The sequence below is a fragment of the Pomacea canaliculata genome, linkage group LG9, assembly GCF_003073045.1.
Source record: "Pomacea canaliculata isolate SZHN2017 linkage group LG9, ASM307304v1, whole genome shotgun sequence".
NCBI classification, from domain to species: Eukaryota; Metazoa; Mollusca; class Gastropoda; order Architaenioglossa; family Ampullariidae; genus Pomacea; species Pomacea canaliculata.
The window spans coordinates 9,919,357-9,936,548 of NC_037598.1; the positions used below are offsets into that span (position 1 = coordinate 9,919,357).

A 17,192-nucleotide genomic window follows, 5' to 3' on the forward strand; every position below is an offset into this window, starting at 1 on the left:
GTCAATATTCAACATGCAAATCAAACAATTGAAAATCAACTTCTTGGAGGATTTTTTAATTTTTCACAAAGAGCACAATTATCTCACAAATGTTCTACTTTGTGCCACTCTAAGTCTATAGATATCTACGGGATAATAATAACCTGTCAGCCATTGTTTACTCCTCTAGAGGATGTCCTTACAAAAATCTTTACACTTTGTGGATCAGGGTGCAGACAGCAAAACAGGAAATCCAGCCTCACATGTACTTACTGTCAGCTTTATCTCGGAAGTCCAGCCTTGATTATAATTGTTTGCGGCTACCAACAAAACAAAAACAACAGCAGGGCCCACCACAAGAAGTGTTTCAAGCGTTCTCATAGGACTGTGGCTGCCTACACTCAACATGTACACAAATGACAAGAAAGCATACAAAGAATAACGGCTTCTAAACTGACTAACATTAATTAATGTTATCATGTAATGAATGGCACAGTCAGCGCAGTCAAAGTCTATATTAAAAAGCAGAACTCTTACACATATGCATTCGAAAATCTGCAGATACAAAGGACTCCTACTTCAGAGAGTACATCCTGGAAAATCAAGAGTAAAATAACAATGTTCAACTTTTTAAAGTGAAAAGGACCCGGATGTCCTTCTGCTCATAAGAACAGAGGTTTTATTTAGTTTACCTGTAACAGTTCCAGTAGTATACTGAAAATAAGAATTCCACAAATCTACAAAATTCAGGATGAATCTTCTTTTACAGAGTATATGATACTCGTGTCGTTCCCATTCGCTGGGTAAAAGTATTCCATTTCCCCAAAACTGATTTTATGTGTGGACAAACATTGAAGATATACTTGATGATGTCACTATTTGCAAGTTGGATGCACCCGTGGAAAAAATATTTTACCTGTTTTTTAAGTAAATTTTAATATGTATTGTATTACATTTTAAATATTGTTACAGAAACAATTAAAACGTCTTCAACTTTTGACAAAGAATTATTATCACAATAAATATTTAAAAAATCTATTTCTAGATAACAAGATATATTTTTTCTACCATTCTGAGGATCAGAACAAGCACTACACAAACAACATCAGTAAAAAAATTGAGATAAAAGTAACATTCTGTAGTCCTTTTAATCTCCCGATTCTCCACCGATTTAAGATACCAAGAGATTGAACAGTTAAAAAAAATCTTCTCCTTTGTTCAGGCCAAAGTCGTTGCAACCAAACTTAGTCATTGTAGTAAACAGTTGAAACAATGAGTTCAAACTGCGCGTTGGTACTAGACACACAAACTTCTATAGTGTCATTCGGTAAAAAGCGATTTCGAGTCGAGAAACCATGCACTCCTTCTATTTTTTTTCCCGTTGTACCACTTCAGTCGTTTGCAACTCCCCCTGATTAGTAGTACAGCGCCCATGAAGAGGCATCTCGATGACCGTTGGTGAGGCATCAAAGAGGCACGACACCGCTGGAGGTTGTACGAGGTATGGAGCTGTAAGGGGGCGGCGCGTCCCCCCGAACGATGTTGATGTCGGGCCGAAACAGTATTTTAAAACGCTGAAATGAAACAAACAGCATGTTGAATTATAGAAACTGAAATACCTAAACCACCAATTAATTAATTAATGAGCGCAGACATACACAAACACTCCAAATACATTCGTGCCGCGCTGCATTCATAAGTGTTCGAAAACTGGATTATCTACCTTTCTAATCGGACCTCCAGTTGTGAAGAACTTGTAGACCATGTAGATGGGGATCATCCCAACGGAGGACATGGCCATCATGATTCCGATGACATGAGCCCAGGTGGGGAAGCTGTAGTTGACGTACTTCACGGGTACATAGGTGACGATGTTGAACAGGACCACACCCTGAACACAAAGTGTGTGTTAGAATCCCACTGTCAGCTATAAACGTGTGTTAAGTGTGAATACATCTTACTGCATTCAAGTGTGTATATTTTCTGTGATTTGTGTTTATTTACGTGTAGGTGTGGTTGATAGTCTGTCACATTTTCATCTGCTGCAGCAGGTGATAAACTTCAAACCTGCATGTTCCCCGTTGTCTATAACAACGTGTGCTGGTGATGCTTCAGAAACTTTTGTGCTGTATTATTTTTTTTTTCATGCGTAAAATTCCGCACCGAATGAGCTATGTCAACCGCGTTTAAAGTTTTGATGATTTCCTTTACTCAAAAACTATGAAAGGTAAGGCAGGTAAAATCATTTAATGAATGCAATATCCGGCAACCAGAAAAAAAAAAAAAAAAAAAAAGGGGACACTACCTAAAGGTTTTTTTTGGTCTGCGCTTTTTATAGTTATTCCCCTTCACTAGCTCATGCAAAAGCTTTAAACGAAAAGGTTATCTGCAGAGGCGTATCATGATTATTTGCCAGTCACAGTCACATATCAGATAACATGTATCTGGTTAAGAAGTCCTTAGGGATACTCAGCTATAGATGTATGTGTTGGCAGATAGGGGAGGTCAGGTAAATAAATACGGTATCGCACTGTTATATCACAATACCATGGTAATGAGCGGGGTAGTCACAGTCCAGCAGATTTTCCACAAGAAGCAGGGATAAAACCCAAACATATCCTTCAGGTTCTCATAGAACCGGTTCACACCTAGGAAAAAAAAAGAAAAGAAAATCAGTGAATGGCCTGCTAAATGATTGACAGGTACAAACTATCACATGATCATATATTATTGTAACCTCGCCTTGTTCTTCCTCCTCCACCATCCCGCCCTCATTAACCCTTTTAAGCACGAAAGATAACAGAGGTTACACTTCTATCCTTTCAAGGGAATTTAATGATCTGTACAGAGAATTCTGGACTTTGAGATAGAAATAAAGTAGTTCTTCAAATTTAGTTCACTTTATGCATAGCCATGGCAAATTGAAATGTAAATAATCTATTGTTGTTTCATAAATGAATGAATACAAGCGTGTTTTGGCTAGGACCAGGTAAAATTCTGGATGGTAAGGGGTGCAGATTGTGTATGTAAATAACACGATGTGGGGAGTAATTATAATTTAACTGAAACCACCGACTAGGATGTGGAAGTTTCTCGTACCATATGACCAGCCAATCGCGATGCACTCGAAGAAGATGAGGGTAAGAAGCCCGATGCCACTGGCGGAGTAGGTGTCAAAAATTGTGTACACGTACATCCCACCCTGAAAAGAAAACATGTCTGATGCATCATTTGAAATCAGATGCTTCGGCGCGGATTTATAGTAAAGTAAAAGCAAAGAACAGAGAAAAAAACTAAGCAAAGAACTTCAGAGAATTATATCTGCATAATTTTTAAGCCAATGCATAACACTAAAAAAAATCAAAGAACTATAGCTAAATAAGTTATAAGATACATGTATAGCACTTCAATCAAAAACAACCCAAGTTATAACTCATCAGTGTGAAGAGATTTAGAATGCTGGTGGCAGTAAACAAAAAGGTGTTAATTGGTTTAGTAAATTGACTGCTGCAAGATATAGCAGACTGTAGTACCTCCGTGATGCACGACAGGCCAACCAGATAAGAGATGAAGCAGACGACAGCGATGAAAATCTCACGACGACGACGAAGAAGTCGAGGAAACTCGTCAATCAACGACGTGAAGAAACCCTCGCACGTGCAGAACTGCAGACAGACCATGTCAACGGATAAGGGAGAAATGGAGGATCACTGGTAAGTAAAGCAAATCCAGTTGTGATTACCTGAGTTCATTATGTGTGGTATGGGTGATGGCAAAAGTGAACACCAATGTAACGGTGTTCTAGCCATGCCTGTGTCCAGCTCTACCATGAGGGTTATATTTCATCTTACTGTCCAGTCTTACGATAAGAATCGTGTTTGAACATGAATATCATCTCTGCTCTCATTCTGAAGTCCTCTCATGATGATGTCTGTCCAAGCCCTATCATGATGATCATGTCTGTCCAAGCCCTATCATGCGGGTCATGTCTCACCTGACTGTCCAGTCCCAGCATGAGGATCATGAAGAAGAACAACACGGACCACAGGGGTGAAATAGGGAGCTGGGTGACTCCGTTGGGATAGGCCAAGAAGGCCAGCCCCGGGCCTGGAAATACAGGAACACGAGAATATTGCACACATGTGAACATAACAACAGAAGGTCATCATATGTGGAAACGGTTTCAGGTCGGTTCAATTCTTCCGAGCCTCCAAAAAGATGTCTCAGCAACAACAAGACAATACATCGAGCTTGGTCTAAGTCTACTTGTTAAAGAACTAGAGCATAGTCACAGCTATAGACTTGAGTAAGTATACATAGTACAGAACTGCATTCTGCTTCTTAGATGCACGTGCAGGTATGTGAAGATGACCAACACACACACACACACACACACACACAGAGTGACAGGAATGCAGCAAGAGGCAAGAGTACCAACGACTTACCACTATCTGCCACCGAGCTCACTGGTCGTTTCTGTTCGTGAGACATGAAGCCGATGAATGAAAAAATGACAAAGCCGGCAAAAAAACTTGTCGAGCTGTTGAGACAGGAGATCATGACTGCGTCCCTGTGACACACACACACACACATTCAGACAGACACGAATGAGTATGCGAGCATAAGCTCACAAATATTTACTTTGCAGTATTCTGATTTACTCAAAGATCAGGTGGGGTGGGATTAATAATTTTTTCTCTGATTATTGGGTAAAGCTTGATTGGGTAGAGGAATGTGTGACAGCCTGACTAACAGTTCCAAACGTTTCTCTCCAATGGAAACATTTCTTTCGATGACAGTTTTCCATCTATATGAACGATGTTGCCAAAAGAAACTTAAAAAAAAAAAAAAGACACTGGATGTGTTTTGTGGCGCATGCCCAAAAGCAAGTAGCTGCAGTTAGTCTTGCTTACCTGTAGATGTTGTGGTGATACTTATTGTAACTGCCGAGTGCTATCAGTGTTCCCAGTCCCACACCGTAGGAGAAGAGGACCTGGGAGGCTGCGTCTATCCACACCTGTTCAAGATCATCAAGGTGGTTACAAAGAGTCAAGGTAGAAAACACGTTCAGATAAAACACTCGCTTGTCACCACTGCAGTGAGCGGCTCAGGGTTCGGATCTCGTCTCGGGGCACTCTCTGTATGTGACACCTGTTTGCAGGGCTGGGGGTCAGGGTTTTTCTCCGGGTACTTTGGTTTCCTCCCCCTCCCTCTACCCCCATAGTGCGAAATAGCCGCAAGGTGGAAGCACTTTTCAACTAAAAAAACAAAAATAACAATAATATACTGATAAAGCAGTCAACATACCGACGAATCTTTTAGCCTCGTCATGTCAGGGACGATGTAGAATTTGATGCCCTCCAGAGCTCCGGGTAAGGTCACCCCTCGAATGAGCAGAATGGTCAGCAGCACATAGGGAAACAAGGCCGTGAAGTAAACAACCTGCACACGGGTTACCATGGATACCATGAATGGATAGACGAACGAACCCATTGGTGGATGGAGTTTTGAACTTGATAGTTGACTGAAGTAGGGCATCTTCAAAGGAAATGGTGGGTTTTACATTTTCGTGGAGGGTAGAATTTTGGACTATTTACAGATAAAAATTCTGTTATCGAATGAATTCCCCAGAATTAAGTCATCAGCCTCACCTTGCCAGTCCATTTGACACCTTTCCAGATGCAGAAATAAGCCACCACCCAGATGAACAGCAGACACAGCGCCAACTGCCAGCGGACGGTGCCAGGTGTGTCGATGCCTTCTGAGATCTGGAGAGCATTGCGTCTGGGAGGACACAAACAGCACATTGCCATGCCAACCCAAAGACAAGGCTATCACACAAATCTTACATAAAGCTTATAGCTTCACTTTGCAGTTTTTTTTACCGTTAATAGTAGGCGTGCAGGGAAACAAAAACAAAAACAAACAAACAAAAAAAACAAAAAACAACAACAACAACAACAACAACAAACAAACAAACCAAAAAATAAAAAAAAAATAGAAGGGAGAGGAAAAGAAGCTGATTGACTTACTCCCAGAATTCCTTGACTGGTGAGGAAAACCGGTTGGGGTCGTACTCTTGGCTGCACGTGTAATCTTTGTATTTTTCGAAGATGTAAGAAGCGTTGAATTCCTTGGTGACGTTAAACTGAAAGATAACCGACTCCCGTCAGGTCCGACAAACACGAAAAAAGTGCTCGCATTCTTTAGAAACCTAAACTTTGTCTACAAACACTGCATTGGGAGACGTGAGCACAGTTCCATTATTTTGGAATGCATATCAAGCTAAGCATATTGTTACAGCATACGTCAGCAGAGTACATGCATGCAACACTCTCCATCACTCCTGAAAAAGACGAGGGATAAACATCTAATGTATCCTGTTAATTGCAGACATGACAATATGGCGGATAAAATGTCGAATAAAGTATAACGTCTACCACGAATATTTTCTGGAAAATTTAGTATCCCACATTTTCAAAATTCCAGCTGAGATTTAGCCCTATATTGCGTGGCGCATGCTCAGTACCAGTCCATCCTCCCCTTCTCTAGGTGCCAAGGGGTCGACAGTTGCACCTTGTTCACCGAATAATTTTAGTGGCGCTGACATTTGCTGCGCTTCCAACCAGACACCAACAGAACTGGATAATGATAGGAAATTATTTAAATATTCTAAATACTGAATTATACAAATTAGAAGAGGTCGTAGGCGCTAGTTTTGAAAACGCTGGCGAGTCGCTTGCGAAAAAAAATAACTGGCAGGTCTGTGGACACAATTGCAGTTTACTTTTTAGGCGTTCGCTTGCAGACTCTGAATACATTTTAAGTTTTTTTAGTTTAAAGATAAAGAACAAACAAAGAAACGAAAAGAAAGAAAGAGAGAAAGAAAGAAACAAACCAACAAACACACTTAGCCGCGGTGCGCAGAAGGGTTTTAGTCAGTTTATAATATTCCAGAAGTAAGTTCACATTACTTTCAGCAACACATAAAACTCGTCTTAATCTTTGTCAAAATGTTCTTCACTTAAAACAACAACAAAAAAGCTTTTGACATTTGCTGTTGTAGTACAAAATTTGTTTTCGAGATACACAATATTTTTGTTTGTAAACAACTGTCTTGACAATTTCACATTTTTGGGGATCTTTTGACAATCAGTCCGTACCAAACAGGTTTCTAAAAACTATGGAAATAAATGACCTTTTTGGCAGGTAAACTTCTCTTGGTTATTCTAAAGCCCAGCGAACTGGAAAGAGACAGAAAGAGGAAGCGGAAGAGGAAAAGGAAGGGGAATGGACTGCGCGCGCGCGCGCACACACACACACAAACAAACATTAAATGGAAACACTATTCTGTGGGAGGTAAGTCAATAATGTTTGCGCCACAATATCTCTTCTGCTAATATGTCACAAAAATGTTTGAGGATGAAAATATCCCGTATCCTCTTTTTAATCTTTTTTTTTTTTCTTATTCTCTGCCATTTTTATTTGACATAAAATCGAGATTAATCAGCTTTTGATCAGTACAAAATACATGCGACCAACCCTACTCAATGCCGGTCTGAGTCCAACCCGCTTGGCCACCTCTATGAATTGTCAGACTTACTTCAAGATAGGATGAACCATTGTAGCACTTGACTGGCAACTTGTGTCTGTCGTACTCAGACAGACACGCCTCGGTATTCCAGAAGTTTCCACAGGACGCCCAGGGCAGGACAGACACGAAGGAGCTGCAGAGGTAGAACACTGCCCAGGCCAGCACGATGATGTAGTAGGTGTTCAGCCAGGCAGCCATGATAGTCGCCGCGTAGCCCACACCTGAAGAGGACGAGAATACGTGGAATAATACGGGTGGATAAAGTTCTAAAGATTGGTTCTTACGATCCTTGCAAGAATTCACTACAAAGTGAGGAGGGGAGGAGGAGACGATCTTATCCCGCATTGATGTAGGATGATATGGACGCCATGACAAGACATCATCACACCAGAGATGCCCTAACTGTAAATAAAATTTAGTAACTATTTGTAAATATACCCTAACCATACTTCTAGCCCCACTTCCGGTTTGTAAAAACTGTCATGGCGTCCTAATGGAGAGTTGTGCCCAAGATAGAACTGATACATATCCATTGCTAAAAGTTCCACAAATATGCAAATTTTAACAAAAGGTTTAACAATGTTTACTGATGGTCTGTACACAAAGGTTATGGTAATTTACTGCCAATTAATAAACGCTTGTGGTAAACAAAATGTGATAATGCTGGTGCCCGTGATAATATACACATTGAGGTTATTTTTGATCAAAGTAAGTATTTGTGTATGTGTGTCAGAGAGACTAGGGTGACCATGGAAACCTGTGATTTCTTACTGACCCTTCCATATAGGGCAGATGACCCAGACGCCGAGGCCGCCGACACTGAGCCACTGTCCCAGAGCCAGCTCCATGAAGTACATGGGGATCCCAGCGAAGACCGCTGTCATCACGTAGGGCACCAGGAACGCTCCTGTGCAGGTGAGATTGCAGGTGAGTCGCAGGTCAGTTATACATAAATCAGAGGAAAGACAACTCAGGTAAATTAGAGAAATGATTACGCATTAATAATCATTTACAAATATAGTGTGATACGTTTGTTGACCAGTCAAGAAGATCTATATCTTCCAGTGATATGTGAGTGATTTAGAAGGCAACAGTGTAACGAATGTAACACAGTGGTTCTTGACCCCGAGGTCTTGGGGTGACATCACGTCTCTAAACTCACTGTGCGTTACATCTGTTTACAGTGCTCACACGATTCTGTGGTACTGTTGTTTTCTCACCCTTCCCCCAATAATCCATTAACCTTAATATTCGAAGTCTCCTTTTATAAGGAAGAATATTTCACCAACCTTTTGTAATTTTCTGTTCAATGAAAAATTTCAAATTTGTTATCGTCAGATATTCTTACAACTGAATTAAAAAAAAAAAAAAAAATAAAGAGAAGAGAGAACATCAGAGTTGTATACACCTCACCAATTTACCCACCAACCCTTGGCACAATGAATTTAAGGATTTTGCACCATGATACCCCCTATCTCCTTCCTTTTCTTGGTATTCTCTTTCTTCTTGATATTTGACTTCATCCTGCTGTTGTGCTGTTATCATGGCGGTTGTACCGCTCAAACTTTCAATTCGTGAGATTTTTTTTGTTTTTGTCTCAGCGAAGAAAGATCGCCTTTAAACGGAGATGCTGATCGAAAACTTTTGGATCTCAACAAAAGCTTCTGTAAAATAAATATACTAACATGGGGGTATGTGTTTTGTATTTCAGAAGAAAGTCTAGCTCCACTCCCTTTCAAGTTGAATATAACACACTTTTCTATACCCTTTATTGTTTTCTTCATTCTCCTCTTTTCACTCATTCCTTTCTAGTGAAAGCCGAAAAAAAATTGAAAAAAAAAAGTTTGAAAAAAATGGTCTTCATCAGATGCGGACCGCAGGGTCAAGCAAAGTTAACACATAATGCTCTGTACATCTCCTGTGAGCAGCTCCTCCACACCAGTCAACTGTGAGAAAGGAGAAACATTTCTAAGGTCACGTTTCGACTGGTTGTGACGTAAAGCGATGTGTGTGCCAGCGCCAGCCAATCGTTACAGAGCGTGCTGGATCAAATGTGACTCCGCAATGAGAAGAGTTAATTTCTCAGCGGTCGCGGTAAAAACCTAGTTGGAGAGAGAGAGGAGGGAGGGGAAGGCCCTTGAGCCAGACCAGAGTAGAGAGTGAACAAGGGTTGGGTCCAGTTAGCAGTAAAGGCTCTCAGTCTCTTGTGTGACCTGTAGTTTTGTTTTTTTCAGTGCATGTTGTTGTTGTTGTTCTGTGCATGGGGCATTGAAAAAAAGTAAAGATGTTGGGAAGCTGTGTGGCTACAACGCGTCTAGTTGCTAACGGTCATTGAATGCGAGGTCAGGAGGTCACATTGATGCTAAAAAGCAGACTTCAGCAAACTATGGGAGTCTCCAGACAATACTGACCAGTATTTGTTTTGACGCTTAGAGTGATCGATCACAAAGTCCCTCATTATCATCCTCGTCATCGTCATCACCATCACCTTCATCATCATCATCGTCGTCATCATTTTAATGCTTTGCATATAAAAAAAGTCAGATATCATGACTGTCAGATTCGCTGTGCTTGAACTCCGGAAATTTCCTTTTTACAAATTCTCTTTTTTCATATGTCTGGACATTAAACTTCTTTTCCCTTCATTTTATTTTTTTTTTTAAGGAGACAAAGAATTACACGATCCTGCAAAGTAGCGAGTTCAAAAAGTAAAAATTTTGCTTGAGACTCAGTTCTCATACTGTGATGTGAGGAAACAATTCTCTTTACGATAAGATAAATTTTAAAATTGATGACCTTCTATTAATATTTTTTCATCGACATCGTCTCAAGCAAAACATCATCACTTGATAATTTTCTGTGTAGTGAAAGGGTAATTTTATTGACAGAAGCACTTTCACCAATCTACCTATTCACCCCAGGTAAAACATTCACAGGTCTGCTTATTAGTCACAAGTAAACCATCACATGAACTTCCTAGTCGTCTCAGTAGGTGGTTTCTCTCGCTCTTTGTATTTATGTGTGTGTGGTTCTGTATGTAAGACAGTGAGACAGCAAATTTGTGACCGAGATCGAGACAGAGAGATGGCTGCAGCATGCATTCAGCATCATGATAAATACTCATTTCACACCGTGCAGCTCAGGTACTTAGCCCCATCAGCTAATCACACTTTACCCCTTCGGGGGAGCAGCTCCCGCCATATGCGAAGGTCAGCCGGGTTCACACCGCCCGTTATGACCCTGCCGGAAACGGCGGCGTGAATGTAGCACTTGTGATCGTGAACTCTCACCTTTGCCACAGGGAAACAACGCAGGCGAGATATCGCCATCACGCGGGCGTCTTTGGCCGAACAAACTCTCTCACCCTCCTCTCCCAGCACGTGAACAACTGACTGTTAAATACACAAGACTTGTCGTTAAGTCCTGCAAACCCTTCTTGAAGTATAAAAATATGAAGTTTGACTCCACTGCCTGACATGAAGAGCATTTGTGTCTTCGCACGTGGGTGCGACATTTTTTTTCAACAGGTGAAATATATCTAAGATGTTGATGCCATCTTCCTATCGTACAGATGTCTTCATGACACATTCACGATGCCTGTCCCGAGCCAGAAAAGTCTATGAAGGGGGGTTGATTTTATTTCTTTTCCTACTTCTTGTGGTGAAGTGGATTTGACCACTAGTTCGGAAGCAATGCTTGAGCGAGTAGGTATAAAAACACCCGGTATTCTTATTTGTCAAATATTTCTTTGCCCACGTTTTGGCGGCATTGATGCTCGAAGGTTCTGCGAGTGGAGCGCCACCTTCAGTTGAAAAATGGGGGACTTCTGGACAGTCACAGCGGAGGACAAGACTCGCCACTTAGGTCTGTCTTGAGACGAGCAGGTCCTGTGGGAAACGACCAGTCCACTCTTCTATATTTGCTTCTACAATATTCAAGCCAGATTGTTGTGGAACGCTTTCATCTTCCGACCTTTCAAAGTTGTAGTTCAAGAAAGTTTGTAACCAGTCCTATATATATATAAAACCTAATTTAGCAAATGTTTGTATATTATCATAATAAAATAATTCCCCAAACACAGCCAAGTTGGACAATATGTGTCAGGTTAAGACACCTGTCCCTTTTACGACTACCTCCAGAAACTAGTGTTCTCATCCTTTTCTCCTCCCCTATTCCTCCCTCACCTCCTGACCCAGTTTTTGTTGCTTACAGTTTTTACTTACCGTGCTTCTGTATTTGGTTTTTGTGATGTTGTATTGTTCAAGCACATTTAAATCATCCCCAAGCAGGGATATGCTTGATAATAGTGTGACTAGCATCTTTTATCAAACGTCGGTGATGATGATCTATACCTTTGTTAAGAGTCTCTAAGCTAAAATGATGTCCCTTTGCTTTGTCAGTCGTGATGGCAACCGATGGAATGCAATAAAGGAATTTAATTTCCAGTGTCCTGATTACAAGAAAAGAAAGATAACTGATCATCTACAGATTCTACAGCCACAATGGTACAAAAATAACACAAAGCAGTGGACGGGATTTCTTGTAGAAATGTTCAAAATTAGGCCAAGCCTTAGTCTAGCACATGAACTCTGACCTCCACCGAGATTCTACGTTAGTCACGAGCACAGGAGGGGTCAATGTCACGAGAGAAGTGAATAATACTGTTCTCTTATCGCATTTTTTGTTGTTGTTTACAGTTCCTGGGAAATTATATCAGCTTTTCATGACAACTTATTTTTCTAACGATCTACCTGCGTTTTTCCACATGAGTGGTGGTGAATACAACCTATCTCTCTAACATTATTTTTTCTGCTTCCTGTATTTCGCCTCAGTTTTGACTTAAACCTACTTTTTCATAATCTTTCTCAAGTACGTTTTTTTCCTCTTTATATTTTAAGGCAATCTACCATTTCCTTTTTCTTATTATATCACTACAAATTTTTTGGAACTTTCTATTCAGTAATATCCTGCATCTTCAGTTGTTTCGGTTCATGTACTTTGAACACAATTCTTTCCCTTCTGCCCCCCAAAAAAGAGCATCACTATAACTTACCTGGCTCAAAAATTGCAAGTTATTCACACTGGTCACTGTTCTTATATTTATCCTCATTTTTCAGCAAACAAAACGAGAAAACTAACAATAAAAAATAAAAATAAAAATAAACAAAGATGTCTTGCTTACCTCCACCGTTTTTGTAGCAGAGGTAAGGGAAGCGGACCACGTTGCCGAGGCCGATGCATTGTCCCACACACGCCAACACAAACTCCACGGTTCCGCTCCAGTTCTCGCGCTCCGGGATGTCGTCCAGCTTGGCCTCGATGGTCCTCCCGTTCACCTCCACGGGGGCCGTGGCCTCCCCGGGTACGCTGCAACCCAGGGTGGGCAGCCGGCCGTCCATGACCAGCTCCATGCATTCTTTCTTGTCGTGTCTGTGTTGCTGCTGTTGTTGCTGCTTGTCCATGGTGGAGGACGACGATGCGAACCTTGAGGAGAGAGTCAAACTTGCCACGGATGCTGCTTGGTTAGGACAGGAAGTTGCTGTAGGGTTAGAAGATGGTTTTCTGTGGCTGCTGCTGCTACTACTGCTGCTGCGCCGCAGCCGGAGTTTGCAACAGCGATTGACTGAAGAATTTTGAAACCTTTTTTCGCGGCTGTAGCTGGGAGCTAAGCAAGTGCATCTGCCACTGTGCGGCGTGTCAGCGGATGTCATCACATACAAGGTGGTGCCGGAGAGACATATCTGTACTAAGCAGTCCTGGTTGGAATTTTTTTCTAAAGAAGAAAACAAATACTTATTTTCCACTTTCAGTAAAAAAAAAAATTCTTTTTCTTGTCCAACCTTTTTCCCCTTGTAAAGCCACCAGGAGGCTGGCCCGTCTTTGCAAGATATGGTAGGACCAAAGCCCTCAAACACCTTAAAAAATGTGAAAGATAATAAAGGCGGTTACAACAGAAGAACAGATGACTGAAGTTTTCTACCACAAGTCCGCACCTATCCGTGGAGCGAATAATACAGCAGCATAGGTCGTGGTTGTTGTAGCTGTGCCATTTCGAACTTTGCTGGAGAGACAAACTGCCAGAAATGGCCAGACACGTAGAGTTCCAACTGCTGAGCAGCACATTCAAACAAAGTGATGTCAACGCTTCTCGTCCTGCAGAGCTGAGACTTCCCTCTTCCCTCTTTCCACAAACAGCCGCCGTCTGAGGAGTACCCAATACTTTTTTTTTTTATTGGTGAGGGCCAAGCCACACATACAGCTCACCCTCCCCCTTCCCCTCACACACACATATATACTCACACGCACGCGCACACACGTAGCGAGGGGTCGACAACCGCTGGCAACAGTGTCGCGGCTCGGGTGCTGTCCCTTTACCCTGACAGCGAGTGTAACGGCTCTGCACTTTGAGATTTGTCGCGCTCGTCCCCCTCGCCATCTCTACACTTCCCTCACAGACGGGTGGGATGGGAAGCAGGGAAGAGGAGGATGGGGAGGGAGCAAACTACGAGCGAGTAGGTTGTGGTCTGGGGAGGACAGCTGGAAGTCGGAGCGAAAAAAAGTTTACTCTTCTTTAGTCAAGAAATGGAGTGTTTGTAGTTGCACTGGACGCTTAATTTCTCTCTCTCTTACATATATAATTATATATTCCTCCACCTTAATACTTAATCAATTGCGATCGTTCATATATTTCAATTATTTTCTTCTTCTTTGACCGCATGTTTTCTCTTTTTTTTTAAAAATTAGTTTGTGTTTCTCCATTTTCCCCCTCCTGTCTGCGGACTAGAATCACTGCTACTACAGTGCTAGCTCTGAAAGTGAGGATAATTCTGTAAAGACTACAAATTTTCCTGCTCCTATAATGCAGCAGAAAGGCATGCAGCTGATAACATGTATAATCTTACTGGTTTGCATTGTTTATTGTGGTAAAGTGCAAGCCCACTGTGTCTAACGAGCTTCCAGGCCTCAAATTGGTTTTCCACTCCTGCACACACTGTGGTCGTGAACTTTCCCAAACAGGGTCACTCATGTGCTGGTGTTTATCTTCTCCTGTTTCACAGTTCCCCATCCTCCACGCCCGACCCTCCAGTGTTTACACCAGCGGTCACGGGGCTGTTGAGGGGAAGTTTGGCCTGAGAAAACAGTTAAACAGATCGGCTTGAAAGAACTAAAAATTGTCAATGTAAGCAGACTAAGTTCGTGTTACATGAAATTCAGAATCGCAAGGTTACGAGCACAAACAGGAAGAAAGAATCACAATGCACAGACATGAAATCAGAAATCAACACACAGACAAACAGAAGGTGAGGACAGTAGTCCACAAACAAAGCTCATGTAGGATGAAATAAAGAATTCCGCAGTCCTGTATAGTGTTTTCGTAGAGAAAACCGAAATATTTTGTTAATAAAAGAGAGAAGAAGAGAGATTAAAGTTCTTACAATTTTCTAGATGTCCTTAATTAAAGAGACAAACATTGACAACAACAAGATCAAAAATACTTTTATTCTTTCACCTGTTGACCTCTTTTTGTTCATGGCGATGTTTGTAGACCTGCATATGAAGAACAGAAGTATTCTGTAGAAAGTTTCAACTAACGATAAAAAAATTATTTCCCTCACTGTCCTTTAGAGAGATTTTTAGATCATCAGTGTGTGTGTATGGGGGCGCGCGTGGGTGTGTACGAGTGAATAATATTGAGTGAGAGAAGTTGTTTACAATACCATCATTTACAAACTCTCTTACCACCCACACGAAAATCTTTCAAGAAAAGAATTAGGCAGAAAATGTGTTCTCGAGTTTCTGGGTCACGGAATCGAGAAAAGACCGCAAGTGGTGATTGCTGTTTAGTTCTGGAAAATGTTGTGGCTGCTGCTGCAGTGAAATCACGTGCACACCACGTGTCACAGCCGCTGCCAGACACGACCGTTTTATCTCGCGTCCCACCGCGTTTCCCACGGGACAACCCTTTCTTGTAGGAACGGGGCACTGGTCTCAAGACCTGGTGAGCAGGCGAGATGATGCAGATGATGATAATAGCGATGATGCCAACATGGCACAAGCAGGAAAAGAAAACAAGTGTGCAGGGAGATAACCGATAACATTCGCCAACGTATTTTTTTTTTTTGTGAACATGTGTCAGCAAAACTTTACTTTTTTTCTATATATATATTGGTGATGGTGTTGGCCTGAGCTAAAAACTGTATTTAGATGGCGAGCATTTGTTCTCACATGCACGTGCTGTAGGTGATGGAAACAGTCAATATGTCTTCCATCCTTACAAAGTACTAAAGCACAAAATGTATGTACACGAAAAACAAGATATACTGACGGTTTGACTAGATAAATTTCTGCTTTAATTATTTTTAAAGTTTGTATTAAAAAGGCAATTTCTCAGAGAAAACATCTTCACGTCCATGGTTAGGTGGCTCACGACAGTGGTTGTCTCCCTTTATCTCTGTTGCTTCGTCTTGTGTGTCTTTTATTTGTATATATATATCTCTGTTAGGTGTGTGTGTATATATAAATATATATTCTTTTCTGTGTGCTCTCTCTTCCCCTCTCTGACTACCCTCTATATTTTTTTTTTGTACTTGTCTGTTTTCTAATTGATCCTTTTTTCCTTTCCTCTCGCTCTGTCTTCTCCCTTTTCTTCTTTGTTCATTTTTCTTCTGTCTTCTCTCTGCGTCTTTTGGTTCTGTCTTTGTGTCTGTTTCTCTCTATATATATATATCTGTATTTGTGTGTGTGTCTCTCTATTTTTTTTTGTTTGTTTGTTTTTTTTGTATCTGTGTTTTTGTGTCTGTCTCTTTTTTTAAATGTCACTTAATTGCATTCATGTACGTGTGTGTGTGTGAGAGAGAGGATAGAGGACACGACGAACTGGTGTTTTAATCCGAGCCAGCAGCTAAGGCTAGATCACGATGATACACAGCTCCAAAAAGCCTGGTCCTAAAACAGGTGTCTCACATTCAGAGAAGGTATCGGACTGAGTATATCTCAGTGTAGTACCTTGTAGGCAGGCACTTGCTTTGTTTACTTTTGGTGGCAAAGGGGCGGTTATTTGTAAAGTTGAGTTCCTGCCAGAGGATGAAAAGGACTGAGCGAGACTGACAGTATTGTTGTCAGCCCCTTCTCCATCCCGCATTTCGGCAGTTAGAATGTTTACCAAAGTAAACAAACAACCTTTGCCAGAGCTGTTCTCAGACATTTCCCTCCAGGCGCTCGACGAAGCACTGCGCAAGAGAGTGACGTAGACCTATAAGCATGGTAATGTCCGTGGTAATGAGCGGGTAATGAGCGACTCAGAGGTGAGTGAGGCATGAGTGACAGGCGCTAATTAAATAAATTAGATCCACGTTGCCTTTGGAAAATGGATAAATAATAACAAAGAGAACTGATGTGATTTCTTCTACTTAACTTCAGGATTATGGCGCTTTGCTAAAGAAACACAAATACAAGGCTGAAATTAAAAAAAAAAACAAAAAAAACAAACAAAAACAAACAAAAAACCCGATAGAGGCACATCAACAGGCATACAAGACAGACAAACCTGTAAACACAGCTTTCCATGACAACTCATCAAAAAAAAAAAAAAAAAAGTTGAGACTTGCATACAGTGCGA

At 41.3% G+C, this 17,192-nt stretch overlaps 1 protein-coding gene across 1 annotated transcript; it reads right to left on the reverse strand.

Moving 5' to 3' along the window:
- Nucleotides 1-40: 40 nt before the first annotated feature.
- Nucleotides 41-13,958, reverse strand: LOC112572460 (sodium- and chloride-dependent GABA transporter 1-like). The gene is made up of 14 exons (XM_025252155.1): nucleotides 12,756-13,958; nucleotides 8,349-8,480; nucleotides 7,583-7,794; nucleotides 6,012-6,127; nucleotides 5,631-5,763; nucleotides 5,287-5,421; nucleotides 4,893-4,996; nucleotides 4,425-4,549; nucleotides 3,974-4,086; nucleotides 3,513-3,644; nucleotides 3,079-3,181; nucleotides 2,527-2,627; nucleotides 1,703-1,870; nucleotides 41-1,553 (listed from the first exon to the last, which is right to left on the reverse strand). Exons 1-14 carry the CDS (start codon nucleotides 13,282-13,284, stop codon nucleotides 1,446-1,448), a joined length of 2,211 nt encoding a protein of 736 aa, XP_025107940.1. The 5' UTR covers nucleotides 13,285-13,958; the 3' UTR covers nucleotides 41-1,445.
- Between the last annotated feature and the right edge of the window lie 3,234 nt (nucleotides 13,959-17,192).

Bases quoted from the DNA above. Each gene is read 5' to 3' on its own strand.
- LOC112572460 (XM_025252155.1), bottom strand. From the start codon at position 13,284: ATGACATCCGCTGACACGCCGCACAGTGGCAGATGCACTTGCTTAGCT. The intron at 5,764-6,011 runs GTAAGTCAATCA...GTGTCCTCCCAG, and splicing joins CCAGTCAAGGAATTCTGGGA to ACGCAATGCTCTCCAGATCT. The intron at 2,628-3,078 runs GTACGAGAAACT...TTTTTTTCCTAG, and splicing joins CGCGATTGGCTGGTCATATG to GTGTGAACCGGTTCTATGAG.